The 19188-nt window shown below is 28.1% G+C and overlaps 1 protein-coding gene across 3 annotated transcripts in view; it reads right to left on the reverse strand.

The window, feature by feature from the left end:
* The window catches only part of LOC100213959 (sodium channel and clathrin linker 1), a 94582-nt gene extending 76253 nt beyond the window's left edge, over window positions 1-18329 (reverse strand). For 2 of the 3 annotated variants that reach the window (XR_010642078.1, XM_065811316.1), the window contains exons 1-3: window positions 18202-18329; window positions 15546-15620; window positions 340-404 (exon numbers count right to left, since the gene is read on the reverse strand). Coding sequence is in view for 1 of the 3 variants with exons in the window: in XM_065811316.1 (XP_065667388.1) it covers window positions 340-404; window positions 15546-15594 (114 nt within the window). In the remaining 2 variants the exon portion in view is untranslated. Of the gene's footprint in view, window positions 1-339; window positions 405-945; window positions 1009-15545; window positions 15621-18201 lie in introns of those variants that run through there. The other variant, XM_065811317.1, reaches the window with a different exon arrangement.
* Window positions 18330-19188: the final 859 nt, after the last annotated feature.

A 19188-nucleotide genomic window follows, 5' to 3' on the forward strand; every position in this document is an offset into this window, starting at 1 on the left:
AAACTTTATAACTAATATAAATGTTTTAGTAAATGTATAGATATACAGATAAAATAAATAAATTTGAGAAAATATATTTTAACTAATAGCATTGCTAGATGTAAAAATTTTTAAATATGCAAAATCTTTTTAATCAATTTATAAGACTTTTGCACGAACAAAAGATAAATTAAAAAAAGGTGAAGAATTTTAACCAACATTGTAGAAAACTAAAGATCTAACAAAAGATAACAAAACAAAAAATTTAGAATTAATTAAGAACAAAATTTATTAAATAAAATTGAATAAAAAAAAAAAATTATTGAATATTGTTAACTACATACATAAAAACAAATATACCTTTACATCAGAAATTGGAGGATACTTTGTTTGGTATGACTTTAAAACAGATGATAGTCGAGTTACTGAAAAAAACACAAACAACATGTTGAGATATCAAACTTTAGCCAAAGTAAATTATCAAGTAAGCATTGCTGCAAAATTGTCTGTTTGTGCAATGCTAAATGTTTATAAGAACATTCAACCCATGCTAAAATAATGTTATGCAAAAAATTTAAATTTAATAGTTTATGAATTCAAAGTTATATAACTGTATTAATGTAATAATTTAAATAGTAAACACTTCTTAATTAACTAAAAAAATAAGTCTATTATAGGGTTAGCAGAAACCTGACCAAGTAGGTTTTTTTGGTTATTTTTGGAGGGTTTTTTTATTTTATATTTGTAAAAATTATTTTTTTGTTTAACATTATTGAAAATATTTATAGTTTTCTTCGTTAAAGTGGCTCAACCCCATAACTACTAAATCCTTTAAAAATTAGAATAGTTTCTCCAAACTAGGTTTCGTGTTGGTAGATTAAATAAAAATATATTTTTTTATTCAAAATTTTTGAAAATAGCTCTAAAAAAAAGTGCCTGTATGTAGTATTTGAACCAAATTTTTACCTCATGTAGATAAAGTAGTAAAGTAGGTTCTGAACTAAAGTCTAACTTCAAGTCATTACCAATCTATAATGGCACACATTTATATTTGACCATTAAAAAATCTGGTTATTAAAAAAAATAAAAACACAATTACTCAAGATTCTGAACTAAAAACAACTATATAGAATTGCTCTATATGGTTGTTTTTAGTTCAGAACTTAGTTCCAATATTAAAGATAATGCTGTGAAAATTTCAAGTTAACAGGTCAAATAAAAGTATAAAAAAATTTAGGGGACTGCAAGAAAATTATATTTCTACGAAAAATTAAAAACAAAATGAAAGATAAAAAATAAAAATTTGAAGATAAGTGAACAGATGTTATTTCTTATCTAACTCTTTTTTTTATCAAAATATCTTTTTTTTTTTATAACACATTAAACTCTTCAATGTTTTCTTCATATTATTACTCATTTTACTTGATTGATATATTTCAACTATCAAGTTTTTTTTTGTAAATAAAAGATAAAATAGCTGTAAATTTAAAACTTTCTTTTTCTATTCTTATTTTATTTTTATTATTACCCATATTTATTAACTCTATAGATATAAATAAAGGCATCAAAAACACATAAGCAATTAATTATATGACTGAGATGGATAGACAATGATGAAAACATAACACAAAATAAACATTATCACTTCTTCTTCTTTAAATGTCAGCATAGTACAAACTCCTTGGCTTGTTGATAGAAGAATGCCATAAAACAAGGTAGAAAAACCAGAGAATGGATCTTGCAGATCAAATTAAGACTTTTGAGGCATAATATAGACAGACAAGGCAAGTCTGACATGGTTGCAAAGGTGTTGCTAAGGATAAAAAAGATTATCGCAGCCTATAAAAAATCAAATTCCTCTTTCATAGAGCATATAATTTACCACAAACTATATATTTTTGGAATATACAAATATTGAATTAAGTAATGAAGCAAAAAAAAAAAAAAAATTTATATTTTTAATAGAGTTATTGACTTTGACTAGATCGACTGAAAGCCTACTAGATGAAAGTCGAAATTAGTAGACTTTGAAAAATCGAATAGCCGATTTAATTAATTATGGACTTCCTACTAGTTGACTATAAGCTAATTTAGTTTAGTAAAAATCTTAAAATCCTTATTATATCTTTTCCTTCAATTTAACTTTTCAATCTTTAGTTTTTGTTTTTTAAATTAATAACAACAGCATGTACTATTATAACTATTATCTAGTTGTTTGTTTACTCTCTTAAAGTTTAATCTAATTCATAGCATGATAGCATTGTTTATACCTAATTAAACATTTGATTATGATTCCATTAATTTTCTTTCTTTTGTTTACTCAATGGATGTGATTTTTATGAATACTTTTATACAGAGCCACTGCAAGCTTGCTCGGGGCCCTGGGGCAAAATTAAGTTGTGTAGCTTCAAAATCTAAATGTCATTAATCTATACAATCACATTGTAAATATGAGTGTAATGGTTTTTTTTGATATAGCAATTATTTAAGGCGTTCCCTAAATCATTGGGGTTTGGGAATAGATTGCCCCGTTGTCAGAGCAGCCATTCTCTCCTCCATTATTATTTAAATGGTTTGATATTAAAAATAGAAAGCAAATATAAATTACTTTATTATTTTTATTACAACTTTAAGAGAATAAATTATTACCATACTTCGACTAAATCGACTTTGAATCAACTTAGTCGATTTCAAAAATGTATTAGTCAATTTTAGTCGACTTTAGAAAATATATTAGTCTATTCAGTTGACACTCAAATTATTTAACAGCCGTAACAACAATTTTTAATGGGGCTGAGCCATCAATGGGGTTAAGCCACCTTGACTTTATTCAAGATATATTTTATACAACCCTCAGAATCAGGGTTGGCATTGCCAAATGCCGACCCTAATTCCTAGCTGCTGACCTGAAAGTGTTTGAGGTCAGCAAAAAATTGCCGACCTTGTTTCTATGTTTTATGGTAAGACCTTTGTATCAAATAATTTTTGCCGACCTGATGCCAACTTCTAAAAGATTGAGGTCAGTAAATTATTGCTGACCTCATTTTTCCTAATTCCGAGAGTTGTTTATATAATGTTATTTAATAATTTATAATAAAAATTTTTGCAAAAATGCTACAGATATTTTCTGTCTTTAAAAATTTTTTTTAATAATTTGAAACTGTAGTATAAAGAAAACTTTACGTTTAACCTATATGTATTAATTTATTCTATGTATTTCCAAATAGCAACTGAAATATAGTACATCTGCTCTACATCTAGCTGGATACTTAGGGTGGTCTTTTTTAAACTTTTTTTTTGAAATTATGACCATTATTTTTACCAATGATAACATTTGATAAATTTAGAAGGCCAAAACATTGCTAAAATAATTAATTTAGAAGCTAGTATTTAATTAGCTGCACCAGCGCAAGCATTTATTACACTAAAAGATCATATAACAAATTTTCATAACAAACTTGTAGGCTATACATTTTTTCAAAAAATGAACTAGGACACATTAGTAAAATTAAATTGGACAAAATATACAACATTATTTGCAGCAGTGGAAAAATACCACTCATGTTATATATTGGTTTTCTAATATTAGTAACAAAAATGAATGCACATATATACAATTTGATATTAATGATTTTTACCCCTCAATTAGTATTAGTATCAGTATTAAGAATTGCTGTAACTGGTGTGAGCCAGTGAGTGTGGTATTAACACACTATGACAGCCAATTTGCTTGATTACTGCTCATCCAGCAATCAAGACTTGCTTTAAAACTGTTAACTGATTGTGCTTTAACCAACTCGCTTGGCAAGCTATTCCACAAATTAGCCGATCTATTAAATAAAAAGTTTTCACGACAGGCTTGCTTAATGATTTCTTTGACATATTTAAAGCTGTGACCTCTCGTTTGAGTTTGTTGAATACTAATTTTTTTGATTGTTTCTAAATCGTTAAAACTGTTGAACTCTTTCTAATAACTCAATTTCTCCCTTTCCAATAGGTGACCAAACTTGTACTGCAAACTCTAACAGTGGCCACACAAAAGAAACATAAAGTATTATCAGCAGTCTATTATCTAAGCAAAAAAAGCATTTTCTAATCCAACCCAACATTTGGTTGGCTTTGCCTACGCATTTTATAACATGATTTTTCCATTTCAGATTGCTTAAGAAGATTACTCCAAGATCACTTTCAAATTCTGTTATGTTTAACTTTTGATCATTGATATAAAGGGATGATTTTTTGTTATTCCGGCCAAAGTGCATGACCATACATTTTGAAATATTAAATTTCACAAGTCAGTCTTGAGTCCACTTAAAAGCTAAATCAAGATCTGATTGCAAAGAAAGAGTTGATGCACTGGAAAGCATTTCATTCAAAATTTTGGTGTCATCTGCATACAGCTTGGTTTGATTTTTTAAGAATTACTGACCCTTGTGGCACACCACTGGTGATTTCTGCCCAAGAGGATATATTTTCGCCTACCACAACTCTTTGTTTTCTTTCTTTTAAAAATGCTTTAATCCATTGTATTGTCAGACCAGATATTCCATAAGCTGTAAGTTTAAGCAACAATCTTTTATGTGGCACTGTGTCAAATGCCCTGGAAAAATCCAAAAAGATAACATCAACAGGTTTACCATTCTCTAAGGCTGGTCTAATTTTGAAAGAGTTAAATGTCTTTTTAATTGGAGTGAAATGATTACATGCCACCTCAGTATAAAAAATCAGTTCATCAAACATTTCTTGGACGTTTTTGTTACTGAAGCATTGTATCCAGTCAACATTTGAAATTAGATCAGATATTAGTTTAAAATTGGAATTAGCAAACTTAAATCTTCGCTTACTTTTATTGTCACGGATTGCTTTATCAGACAAGATGAAACTGAAACATATTATAAGATGGCCTCTGGTTATATTTCCTAGAACAAATTTTGAATCTATTTCATTAACACTTGCTGACTGAGTTGTAAAGATTAAATCTAAGGTGCTCCCAAGTTGTTCATCTGACAGCTGGAAAGTTGGTATGTTAATATGCTGATAAAGAAAATTATCATTTAAAATATCTGTAAAATTATATTCAATTCCATTCTCATTTGAAATTGCATCAACACAGCCATTTAACCAGTTGATTGATGGGAAATTAAAGTCGCCCATGATAAGTAAGTCTTTGAACTTATTTTTGTCTATATATTTGCGTGCCAGGCCAAAAACCACATCAAATTCTGCTATATCCAAAAAATCATTTGGCCTGTAGATACATCCAAGTAAATACTTATCATTATCAAAATAAACAACTGCCCACACTTGTTCTAGTTTACAGGGATTTAGAACAGCATCATTTAGTTCATAGGAGTCTAATGAGTTGTCTATATATAAACAAACACCACCGCCTTTTCGTCCGCCTGATCTGTCTTTTCTGTACAGATGGTAACCTTCAATGTTTACAACTTAATCACTTTTAAACCATGTCTCAGTCACAAAAATTACATTTGGTTTGTTTTGTTCAATTACCACTTTAAACTCATTTAACTTGTTATCGAGAGAGGTAGCATAGGTATAAACATGACAGCTTTTTAATTTCATTGCAATCTGACACTGAATTATGTATACAATTATTGATCTGATTTCTTTTTAAATTTGATGATCTTATTGCCACGGATGCCATACCAAAAGGGGTCATTGTCCGGTCTTGCTTGATTCATTTTATTTCTTTCAGTTCTGAGGTTAAAATCTTGGAGTCTCTGAGCCTCAGTCAAATCTGGACTATAAATAAATATCTTTATGTGCGACATTACTTCTCAATTTTTTAGCTGATGCTAATATTGTGTTGCGAAGAAAATCCTCAGCTAATTCAACAAGAATCGGACCTGGTTTTTTAGTTTTAGATCTCAGTCGTCTAACAAATTTTGGTATTACATTCTCTTGATTTATGAACTTAAAAATTTCATTTACTTTTGACTCGTCTTCTTTTGATTTCATTTCTATGCTTTCTTTAGTTGATTCCATAAATAATGACATTTTTTGCTCTTCTTTTTCTTTCATCTAACCCATTAATAGCTACATTTGTTACCATCAGCTGCTCTGTAGGCTTCTTTTTTTGTATACCCTGTTTGACAATAAGCGACCAGTCACTGATAGACATGCTTGACTCAGCTGCTTTATTTATTTCTGTCTTCAGATTTTTAATGTTTTCGTCATTTTCAGTTTTTGTTGTTTCTAGTTTTATCACGCGTTCAAAGAGTTCCAAAAAAGCGTTAGAAAGCTGGCTACACCAATTATGAACGTCTTTAATTGTTTGAGAGTGTGAACCGGCACCCAATTTTGGCCAATTGTCCTGTTTAAGAAAATCTAAATTCGTTCCTTAACTGATATTGTCTACTCTCTTGATAGAGGGCTACCACCCTGAATAACAGTGGATTACCTCTTGTTGTGAACTTAAAATTAAAATTGATAGCTGAGAGGGCTACCACCCTGAATAACAGTGGATTACCTCTTGTTGTGAGTTTATTAAACTTATTACACAGTGACTTATTAACACAAATACTGTAAAAAGTTTAGATGTGTTTTTTTCCGTACATGTGTACAATTACAGCAAAAATTTTAAATAAAACAATAGAATTTAGAAAAACCCACACTGAAATTACAGACAACATTATTTGCCTAATTAAACATTGCAGAAAAACTTTATTCTAGGGTCATGGCACCACCTACCCCGACTTTAAGAAAACTTTTAACTCCAAAACTTCTTAACTCCAAAACCATAAAAGATTTTTGTTTAGGGTTTTCGAATTTATATTTTATACTCAATTATTAACTAAATTATATAATTCGAATTTGAGTAAAGTTATTTTTTTAATGTCATTTTTATTTTTTTGTAAGATCTAGTATGTTTCTTCACCTACCGTGATAAAGCACTACCTACACAATGCACACCAAAAGTACTAACAGGGACAGAGACTTTTAGTACCAGGGTGTTAGCCAGCCTGATGGCGTCGCGTATAACGCGGTTTCCTAATTGGTTTAAAATTCCCAAAGGTTTTTAAGATCATGGTAAAAAAAAAATGAAATCAGTCTCAGATTTAAATTGTTGCGCTAGACTAGTAAAAATTGCAATTAGTACGCGCGACAAGGAAATGAATTAAGTTAATCATTTAAGAATTAAGATCGATTTTTTAATGTGAAAAAAGGTGTCGACATTAAATAAACAAGATCATTCATTCAAAAGTTGAAAAAAAAATGTTTTTAATTATTAATTGACGTCAGTTATTCTCCAGTTAAAATTGTTCAATACGTTTAATAAATTATTTTATTAGTTTATTTTTGTTATTCAAAAACTCTTTATTTACATTCTTGCTTTTTATCTTAAGTTAGGAAAGTTACAAATAAAATTTGCATATTACTAATTATTATAATATAAAATAAGTTAATAATGTTTTTATATTAAAAGTTTTATTAATAATTTCCGTAAAATAAGTTAGCTGGTAAAGTAAACCGAAAATAACAACAACAAAAAAATAAAAAATAAAACTTGCAATGAAACGTATTGTATATGTTATATTTATGTAAAACATAAAAGAAGATAATTAAATAATATTATAATATTATTAATTATTAACCAATGTTTACAATAATTACAATAATTAATTTTTTTTTAATTTACAAATTCAAAATTTACGTAGATATTTAATGTATATTTGTAAATTGAAAAAAATCGATCTGCCCCTTAAATGTCTTTGTTACTTACTCGATGTAGTTAAGGCAATTTTAAAATACTATAGCGTCTGTATGATATTTTGTTGACTACTACTTATTTCCGTTAAATGATCAGGTATGTGAATCATGAAAAGACGGAAAAAATAAAATGATAAATTTTTCGGTATCATAAAATATAAATATTTGAAGCGAAAAAACCCAGACCGTAGATTTTTTTTTTCTAAATCTTCCTAAAATCCTAATTCGCTTGTCCAAATTTGTATAAGATTTTAAATAAATACGATTTTTAGGTAAAATGAACATCATAGATTAAAAACTTTTAACGTTTATTCGCGCTTTTTCTTGATTGCAAGTTCTTTTTTGGTCGGAACTCTTGTATTCTTTATAAAACTTGATAGAAATATTGTATTTTGACAACTATATAAAGCTAATAGGCCAGAAACGATAAGAACTAGGATCTAAAATAAATTAAGGCACTTTTTCAAAAGATTTTAAATAAATTCATGTTAACGCCGATGAGCGAAAGTGATCTAAAGGCTCCAAAATGGTATTCTTTGTAATCACAATTAGGGGTAGTAAAAAGGATTAGAAAATTATATAAAAAAGAGAAAAACTTTTCATATATTAAAAAAACCTGAAGCGAAAAAATATATAACATCTAAAAATATATAACATCAGCTTTTGTTTGGACATAATACGCCTATAAAATCATGCCAATTTCAAATAAATAAATTCGAATAATTTGTAAATCACATTAACTACACAGAGTATTTAAATAAAAGTAGCATTATATTTGACGGAAATTAGCGAGCCAACCAATTTTTCAATAAATGGTTATTAAAATTTCGGAAACTTTAACTTAACTTTCATTTAAAAGCTATCGATTTAAATAAGTTTTTTACTATTTGAATTTATCTTATGATAAAAATTGTAATATAAAATATGATGAACAATAATACGATTACCTATGTGAGAAAGTTAAAAAAAATTTTTTAACTATTTTAAAATTTTTTGTTCTAAAATACTAAGTATTTTAAATCTGAAATATTCGAAATCTTTCCATATAATTAGGGTTGTCAAACGTCTGGATTTTACAAAAATTACAATTTTACGGATTTCACAAACCTATAATAATTTTTTTTTTAGTGTTTTCCTTCGTAAAAGCTGTAAAATTCTGACATTCCTAAGTATAATGTATAGTTTTTTCTATTGACTGTCGTTAAAAAGTTGTTTTAGCAAGTTGAAAAGTTACAAGAGGATCTTGGAAATCGTCAAAAATGTTTTGTTAAAAATTAAACACTATTTAGCATTTTTTTTACATTTATAATTTAAAAATGAAAATAAAAATAAAAGAAGACAATATATGTAACTAATCGTTTAAACCATTTAAAATAGTATTTAAAAGCGATTTACGCAATTAAAGTAGATCAAAGTTTCAATAAATAAATATATTAATTCATTCATTAAAACTGCAAACAATTGTCTTTTGTTCTAGTTTCTCAACAATATTAAACAAAGGAGAGAAGCAATTTAAAAATGAAAACTGACGAAAATTGCTCAAAATGAAACAAGTTGAATAATTATAATTAAACATTTATAAAATATAAAAATTTTCCTGAAAAATAAAACAGAAGAATATTCCTATGAATAACCCAGCAAAAATAGAAAATTTTTATTGAAACTTAATTGTATCTAAAAAATTGTATCTACTTTTTTAAATGTCAGAATGTAATGACCTTTTTTTTTTTTTTAGCCGCACCTAAATTCCCAATTTCGCTAAAACGCTGTATGAATTTTTTTTCTGGCTAACACCCTGAGTACTTAGATATTTTACAGCTGTTGATGGAATCAGCTTCTCTGAGAGCTATCACAGAGTTCGGAAAACTTGACTACCAGCCAGCCTCAGAGCCATAAAACTAAGTTTTAGTGCTGCACTCTCTTTAGGAGATAATAGAATGAGTTGCCTAGTCATAAAAACAGAGACACAACCAAAAGCTAATGCATTGAGTCAAGAAGATCCAGCATTAAACATAATAAGTTTGAAATAATGTATTATAAAAACATTTCTGCCAGTCAAATAGATGAAGAAGTATGAGGCTGGTCAACAGATAGATATCTGTTTACCTTAACAGATATCCATTTACCCCTTAAGTCTTTGCCTTCTACAAGACAGTAGCTGGATACATTTAACGTCTGCCCAAGATGGGTATTTTTATTGTGACACCATCTCTAGCCTTTACTCAACCAAGAGCCCCAAGACAGTGGGTGTTAGGCTTGTATCGCAATGATGGTTTAATAGTAATGCAAAAAAAAATCAAGGCCTCAACTTGACAAAATCGGAAAAACTGTTTAAAAAATTCTAAAAAATATTGGATTCCAAATTGAAATAAATAGTAGTTAAAAAATTGTGATATTTCTTGATGTCACATTTAAACTCTTGGAAAATTCTTATGAGCCTTATAAAAAATCTGCAAAGCAGTTGCAAAAACAAGCATAAGTGTGCAAACTAGCAAAGAGCAAGCTGGCATAAGTGCTTCAAAAGAATTTGTAAACATTGGCATAAGTGCAAACTGAAAGTTATGCCAATGTTTACAAATTCTTATTGCACACTAATGTTCACACTTATACTGATTCACACCTATGCCAGTTTTTGTGACTGCTTCGTACTTATGCCAGCTCGCACTTATAGCAGTTTGCTTAATGTTTGCAAATACTTTTGGCTTATTTATGCCAGTGGATTACGCCAGTTTGCACTTGTGCCAGTTTTTGCTACTGATTCGCATTTATGAAATTCACACTTATTCATTTGTCCCTTGTAACCGTATGCATGAAGATAATCTTAAAAAAGCAGATTAAAAAATTTTGAGCTAAAATTTGAAATAAAAATTGCAAAAAAGCAAAATAAAAAAAGTAATATAATTCGGTTCAACCCACAGTAAAACAAAAATGTTCCAACAAATATTAGTAAATGGTTTTTAAATTAACAGACAAACATTTCCCTCCCTCTAATAAATTGCACAAAATTTTAAATAAAAATACTATTAAAGTAAGTTACAGCTGTGTAAAAAATATAGAAAAAATTATATAAGGCTAGAATGTTGCATTGATTAATAAAAATGAATTTCTCAAATAAAAAAAATACTGAAAATTGTAATTGCAAACAAAAAATTGAATGCTTATGTATGACAAATCCTTATCAAAAAATATTATTTACAAATGCATTGTTTCCTCACAAAATAATCCTGACAAACAATATATTGGCTTGACCGAAGGCGAACGAAAAAAACATTAATTTTAAATTAAACTGGTCTGTTCTAAAAACTGTGCCGCCCTATAATAATATTTCCAAAAAATGTATGCTACATTTGCAAGAAAAATTTGAAATTATTACCCATATGAATAAAGAAAATATAGTAAACAAAAAAATCTGAATTAATATCTTAATGCTGGAAAATAAATACCTTTTAAAAAAAAAATTTGAAAATTATAAAAACAAATGACTAAACTAAAATGATAAAGAATTAAAGTAGTTAATGCAAATTCCTGGCTGCAAAATAACTACAGTTATTATATACTTAATTATAACAATACATTGATTGAGGAAATTTAAAAAAAGTTATTTTATAAGAGGTCTGGACTCTAATAGGAGGGGTAAAAAGATACTTCCGTTATTCATAATAAACAATATTTACTTGAGAAAATGAAGTATAAACATCTAACTAACACTTCTAAAATAAATATTTACTATAAAATTAATGATACTTCAAAGATGAAAGTTGAAGAGTTAAAAAACTATCTGAAATTAAAGGGATTAAAGTTAAATGGTAAAAAAGAAGAATTAGTGGCTCGTGTCTTTGCTGCAATGGAAAACAATGTTCTACCAATAAAAACAGCAGTAGAAGTAGAAGCGAATTTACAAAAATAATATAATTTAAAACTAAAATTAGACGATATGCAGATACCTGATCCATTTAAAATTCTTGATGGCTGGATGGACGAACAAGAAGGTATGTCATTCTGGCCAATGTTGTTATATCCAGATCTATTTAATTACTTATTGTTTAACCCATCAGAACTCGGAAGTAAAGACTTTAGTGACTATAAAAACTCAAAAGCATACAGTTACTATAAATCTTCCTGGCTTCAGCCTCTTAAGTATCTTAATTTAACAGGTAGTAGTTACTGTAAATTTAAATCAGAATGTCAGAGATCACAATCTATCAATGATACATATCATAAACTGTGGTTGGTATTATAAAAAAGCGCAAAAATAAAAGCCTGCCATTGTAAATGCATGACTGGCATGGGTCAAACTTGTAATCATGTTGCTGCAGCAATGTATTGAGGGAAGGCTGCTGTAAAAAATGGGCTAACAAACCCTGCATGTACAAGCACTTCAAATGAATGGCTGCCATCTCAAAAAGAAGTAGCACCTTCTAAAATCAAAAAAAAAAATGAAAATTGGTAGATACACAAAAAAAGAAATATAATCCTTTATCAAATAATATGGTACAACTATTAAATATCAATGATGTAGCTTCTGCTCTAGAGAAAATTGTTCCAGAGAGTATTTAGTTTACTGCTGTTCCAAAGCCCAAAACAATTTAATTTCTACCTCTTCATCCTGCGCTGAATTTCAGTTCATGTCAGTTGAGAATATAAATCGAATTGAAGTATTAACACAGGGTCAAAACAAAAATGAATTGTTTGGTATCACTGTCGAAAAGGCGTTATAACTGCCTCTAAGGCACATGAAGTAGCAACAATTATGGACAAAATTAAAAAAGCTGTTGATGGGTACCACAACTTTTGATCACTCAACCAAATAATTTCAGGGCTGAACTTTACTGACCCCAATATTCCGGTCGTGAAACATGGCTGTACAATGGAAGTTGAAGCAGTGAATGTGTTTAAAGAAAAAACAAAAGGATAACATAAAAATCTTACTTTAAATAAATGTGGACTTTACCTGGATTATGAACATATTGGAGCAAGCCCAGATTGAATTATGTCATGTGATTGCTATTCTAAAGCTTGTATCAAGGTGAAATGCCCTTACATAATTAACTTTACTACACCAAAAGAATTTAATTTAATTAAAGAGGGTGTTGATGTAAAACTTAAATCCAACCATAGTTATTACACCCAATGTATGTTATAAATGGCTGTTACCAAGTGTTGTGTTATATACTTCGTTGTATGGACCCCACATGGCATAATTATAGATAAAATTAACTTTGATGTTTCTTTGTGGAATTTGTTAGGGCAGAAATTCATTAGCTATTATAAAGATTACTAGTTAAAATCAATTTTTAGCACTTAATCTAAATCTTATCAAAAACACCTTTTCATTTGTGTTTTTAGCATAATATATGTCATTTTCTAAATATATACATAATATTTATTTTTTAAAACTGAGATTTTGTCTCTACTTTTGCTTTTCTCTTAATTATATTGTGTTTGTAAATAAAATATATAATACTGTGATAATTGTTAATGAGATTTTTGTTGCAACATTTTTGGATAAAAGTTATATTTTAATATTGTTGGATGAATTTTAAATAGAAAACTTTACAAGATTTTTTTTCCCACTTATTTAACCTAAATGTACTATTTGTACAACCATACCTATATAAGTTAACTTTCACCACCTTTACATATAATTTATGATTTTACAGACTTCGTTTTAAATGATTGATTAATGTTAAGAAGTTTCTCCTATGATTTACAAACGTAATAGCTAGTCAGGATTTCAAGGGGCTGCAATTTTGAGGACTTTTTTTTCGGTTAAAAAAGCAGTTGGTACTTTTTAAGGATTTGCTCCAGCGGGGTCTCAATATTCTTATACTTTCATAGTTTTATAAGGATAGGCAATATGCAAATCTAAATTATTTATTTTAAATTTATTAAATATAGATTAATAAATTTAGACAGTAAAAAGGTTGAAACTTCTAATAAAATTAAATGTCACAAAATAGCCCTGCGATTGTATTTAATAATTCTGGGATTAAAAGTTTTCTGGGTTTTGGCAAACCCTACTTTACACCCTATGTTATTATATTTTGACCCCTATGTTGTTATATTTATATATAAATACCCTATGTCATCAAAACTTTTTTTAAAAGTTGTTGAAATCTTTAAAAGAAGTTAGCAAAATAAAAAATGACGCTTCAATGGTTTTTATTAGTACAATTTGTTTTAAAAGTTAACAATGCAATTTTGTTATTAGGGCTATTCCATAAATGACGATGGTTCTGACCATGCAATGATCTCTATAAATCTTTAATCTCGTACTTTTTCCTCAGACTCACCCTATCATCACACTACTTACTACTACCCTAAAGCTGTCTGGGATTCTTTTCGTAATTTTTGTGATAGTCCTAGAGCTGATGTCTTTTCTCTCTCTCCGCTTCTCTCTGATGGTGCTGAAAAATGCACCTCCTACATAACCTCCTGGATTCAGGCAAAAATGGAAGCTTTTATTCCTTCTCATCAGTTACAAGTCAAGCCTCATTCTACTCCATTGTTTTCACCTTCTTGTGCAGCTGCTATATCTAATCGTAATCATTTTTTTCAAAAGAACAACTCTCTTGAGAACAAACAGCTACTTGTTATTGCAAGAAATTAATATAAATAGGTGCTTTTACATCAACTTCTTGCAATAATAAACTATTCTTAGTTCACTAAATCTCATATCTTATCTCAAAAGTTATGCTCTAAAGACTTTTAGAAAATCTTCAACAGCATTATTAACAAGGAGAGGTCTAACGTTACATCTCTCATTCATGGGACTAATCTTATTACCTCTTTCAAAGATAAGACAGAACTATTTTTAAAGAAATAAACTTTTTTTAAAATGCTCTCTAAACTATTTAATAACTGCTTGACTGAGTCTTGTTTTGCTGCTTGCTTGAAAATGGCATTTGTTGTTCCAATTTTAAAAACTCTGGAGAACATTCTAACCCCTCTAATTATTAATCAACAAATTTCTCACATCCTATATTGAGTCAAATAACTTAATGTCGGACAGTCAATACAGTTTTTTGATCCTCTGGCTCTAGGGACTTGCTAGCTGCTGTAAATGAAAGATTTTATTGTGCATTAGATAAAAGCAGAGAGACTGACATATCAAAAGCTTTTGACAATGATTGGTATGTTGGTCTTCTCCATAAGCTTGCTTCGTATGGTGTATCTGAGAAAGTTTTTGAGATTATCAAATCATTTCCTTCTAACTGCATCATTAAAATCATCCTTGAAGGTAATACTATTTTTAACTTCCAGTTAAAAATAGTATTATTTCTACAAATACTATAATGCTACCATGGTCATTGTTCAAAGAAGCTATTATCTCTAATTCCATCAACAAAAACTAATTTTCAGTTGAGTTTTAAAAACTTTTATTTATCTAGTTTTTTTCCCTGAACTTCAACCCTTTGGAACTTTCCTCCCTCATTGTATTTTCCTGACTTATATAACCTACAGCTTTTTAAGTCAACCATTTCCTTGCTCAATAACTATTCTTTTTTCTAGTAACTCCCAACTTAATAGTGGTTGCTTGCAGCCTTGGGGGTAAATCAGAATAAAAATAAAAACTTTGTACTGGTCAAATTCAAATTTTTTTTTGTTTATTTTAAGTAACTTTTATTTACTTTTAAATATAAATTTAATAAGTAATTTGTACAGACAAAACTACAAGACATACATACAAGGACTGCATTTTAAAGTAAAACACTTCATAAAAAAGAAACTTATGTTTATTAGCAAGTTTTATTCATTTTACAACTTGAGGCTTTTTATTAGTACTTTAACTTGAAAGCTATTTATATAAACTATAACTAGAAAATATTACTTACCTTGATCTTGCAAAAATAATAACTCTTTATTTCTTTCTGTAGTTTCCATTATACTTCCAAATTAATGAAAAATTTCTAAAAATAAAAAAACTTAAATTAAAATATGCTTATAAAACTAATGACAAAAAATTGATTATAATTCAACATTGTTTTGTGAATAAAGTTGTATGACGCAAATTAGTTAACATTAGATCTTGTAAGTAAAACATTTGGTAATAATATCCAGGTTGATATTATACTTCTAGACTTTGGTAAGGCATTAAAAATTGTACCACACTGAAGACTGTATAAAATTTGTATTATATGGTGGTAATGGTGACAAAATGAAAAAATAATATTAACAAATTCACTTTTTAAAAGGCTGCACATTAAGTTTGCATAAAAACAAAGATGCTAAAGAGCATGAGAGCAGTTAAAAGAAAACTTAAAAAATGGTAAGTATCAGGAAAACATAAAGACAGGAGCATCGATGTTCACAGAAAAAAATTAGTTGAAACTTTTTAAGCACAAGGGAACAGTTTTAATGTAAGTTAAAAGGATATGACTTTGCTGAATGAATAAATGCTGAATGAACATCTCATTAAAAAGAACTGGAAAATAAAATCAAGAGCAAGAATATGATGAGCACAACCATAGCAGATGCTTCTATGAATGGATTCTATATGTAGGATTATAATGTATCAATGGATTCTATATGTAGTTTCCATAAGAAGTCATTAGTGAATGATTATGAAAACATGATAAATACAAAAGGAAATGTTTTGTACTACCGCTGACTTGCTAACTGTTGTAAATGAATTATTTAATCGTGCATTAGATAGAGGTGACGAGGCAAGGGCTATTGCTTTTGACATATCAAAAGCTTTTGATAAAGTTTGGCATGCTGCCTTCTTCATAAGACTGCATCATATGGTGTATCTGAGAAAGTTTTTGTGATTATAAAATCAATTCTTTTTAACCACAGTGTTAATATCATTTTTGAAGGCCAACACTCTTCTTTATTTCCAGTAACTTCTGGGGTACTGCAAGGTTGTATCCTTGATACTGCATTGTTACTTATATACATTAATGATCTTCCGACAATCTTATATATACAGAGGCTCTATTTGCTGATGACTCAACTTTATACTTATGTCTTGACAAAATGTTTTCACTTTTTGATTGCTTAGAACCAGCAACCAATCTTAAATTTGATCTTTCTTCTGAAACAGCTTGTGAGTTTTCTTACGCTTAATTTTTTTTTATTACAGCCTTTAATATATCAAGAGCAATAACTTTGACTCACCACATCTATATAATGCACAATAAAAAAGTCAGCAATAGAATAAAAAGATTGAAATCTATTGTAAGGGATTTATTTGATGAACTAAGGATGAGATATTAGAAGTTTGTTAATTAAGGATTCAAAGATTTTGCTAATAAAAAGTAAGAAAACTGCATGGATGATAGTCAGAGAGGTTTTTTTAAAATAAAAACTTTCAATTTTTAAAAAATTGGAACCGCAAATGCTATTTTCCAGAAGGAACAAAAATTGAAGAGAATTTTAAATAACACTTTTATATAACTGTGACAGAAATGTTATCTGGATCACAAGCTCTAGGTAAGATTAGGCAGGAAATAACTTTAGCAACAGAAGCAGGAGTGAACTGGATGTCTAACATTAACTTAACCTTGTTTCCTTGGGATGAAAAGTAGAGTGTAACCATAATATTTAAGAGATAGGTTAAAGGAAATGTTACATGTAAATAGTTCTACTTTATTCTTAGGAAGAGTAATAAGATCAGATCCATGCATGTGAAGTGAAATGGTAGAATTACCAATATCAAAGATGATGTTAAAGAATTTCTAAAGTCTCATGCATTTATTTCTTAGAATAATAAAACACATCTAAAGAATTGTTCTTGTAAAAAAGATTAGAAAAATAATTATGAATAGAGATAACAGTTTTCTGGAAAACATGTTGCAACGTTAACTATTTGCGGTGATGATTAAGACTGATATTAGTCCTCAACTAAGATGTGATAAAACAGCTAAATTAGCCTTAAAATGTGCAAGTAGATCTGGTAAATTTTACAAAAGGTAAAATAAAAGAAATACTTCAAAGAACACAAAAATTTTGAGTAAAACAATTTTGTAGTAGATATAAATTTTTTTTTTAATTAATATTTTTAGGTAACTAATTGATATTTTTAATAAATAGACAACTTGACTTATGATAATAATTTTCTATTTTGAAAACATGATTACAAGGAGTAGCACAAGAAAAAATAGGTCTGAATGGATGGATGTTTAAAGTAGTGTTCCTCAAGGATCAGTACCTGGATCCTTGCTATTTGCTTTATACATTAACTATATAATGTTAAAAAATAATTACTAATGCAAACAATCCGTGGATGATACAAAATATTATATGTATTAAATCATATGAATAGCAAAAAAATGGTAATAAAAATAAAAAACGATAAGTGCAAAGTTGGAAAAAATAAACCTAAAAATTAGTACTTTTTTAATAATTTTGTTGATAAAATCTTGGTGTGTATGAATCAAATAGCTTAAAATGAAGTTACTACATAAATTATACAGTCAATGAAGCAAACTCAAAATTATATCACTCTTACAACAATTTAAATTTTTGAAATATAATATTGTAACTTACATCCTTAGTTAGACCTTATCTTGAATATGCATCTTGATAAGAAATTTGCTTTTATACTAACTTGTCCTCAAACTAGAATGCTTATCACAGATTAAATAAAATCAATCTCTTTACACTGAAAAATATAAGATTAGAAGGTGCTATTATATAACAATACAGACTTATTATAACTTAGATATAATTATTTGGTACAATCCTCCATATAATATGGAGGATTGAAGTTTTCTTTATATATTCTTTACAGAAAACACTAATTCTTTAGGCCACAAATAAAGAACATTCATACAACAAAGCAAAAAACTTATGGTCAACATAGTTCTTTCATAAATCAAATAGTAGAAAAATAGAATAATTTGCTACAAGAATTTGTAAAAGTAAAAGACATAAACATTTTTTAAACTTTATTTAATAAATATATAAATGTGAAAAACTGTATGATATCTACTAGCATTTTTTTCTCTTTTTTTTTATTCCGTTTATTTAACTATAAAATTAAAAAAATTACAAAGTTATTGATAACTTAGGTTATTGATTACAAAATTAGGTTTGGTGTCACTCGTATAGTTAAAAACTAAGTCATTGGAGTGACACCTTAATAAAATAACATATAAAGCAAAAAAAAGTAACATAGATAGCAACCAAAATAAGATAAAACAAAATAAATAGGAGAACAATGTTATTTAAAAAAGTAAGACAAATAGCACAAAAAAGGGAAAAAGTAAATGAACTGACATGAGAGATAACGAATGAATGAGATAACACAGTGTTTCACGATTAGAAGGATGATAGAAAATAAAAAAGAAAACTAAAGATATTTTTAAATATTATGATGAGACAAAAATAAGAAATAACTTGAATAATAGCAACAAACATAAAAAGCAACAATAATAAAAATAATTAGCAACAAGACCACAAAAAAAAAAACATAAACAATACACAAATGTACACGCCAATATAAATGATGCACTAAACTACACAACAGTTTTA

Source organism: Hydra vulgaris, chromosome 12 (assembly GCF_038396675.1).
Source record: "Hydra vulgaris chromosome 12, alternate assembly HydraT2T_AEP".
In the NCBI taxonomy this organism is placed as follows: Eukaryota; Metazoa; Cnidaria; class Hydrozoa; order Anthoathecata; family Hydridae; genus Hydra; species Hydra vulgaris.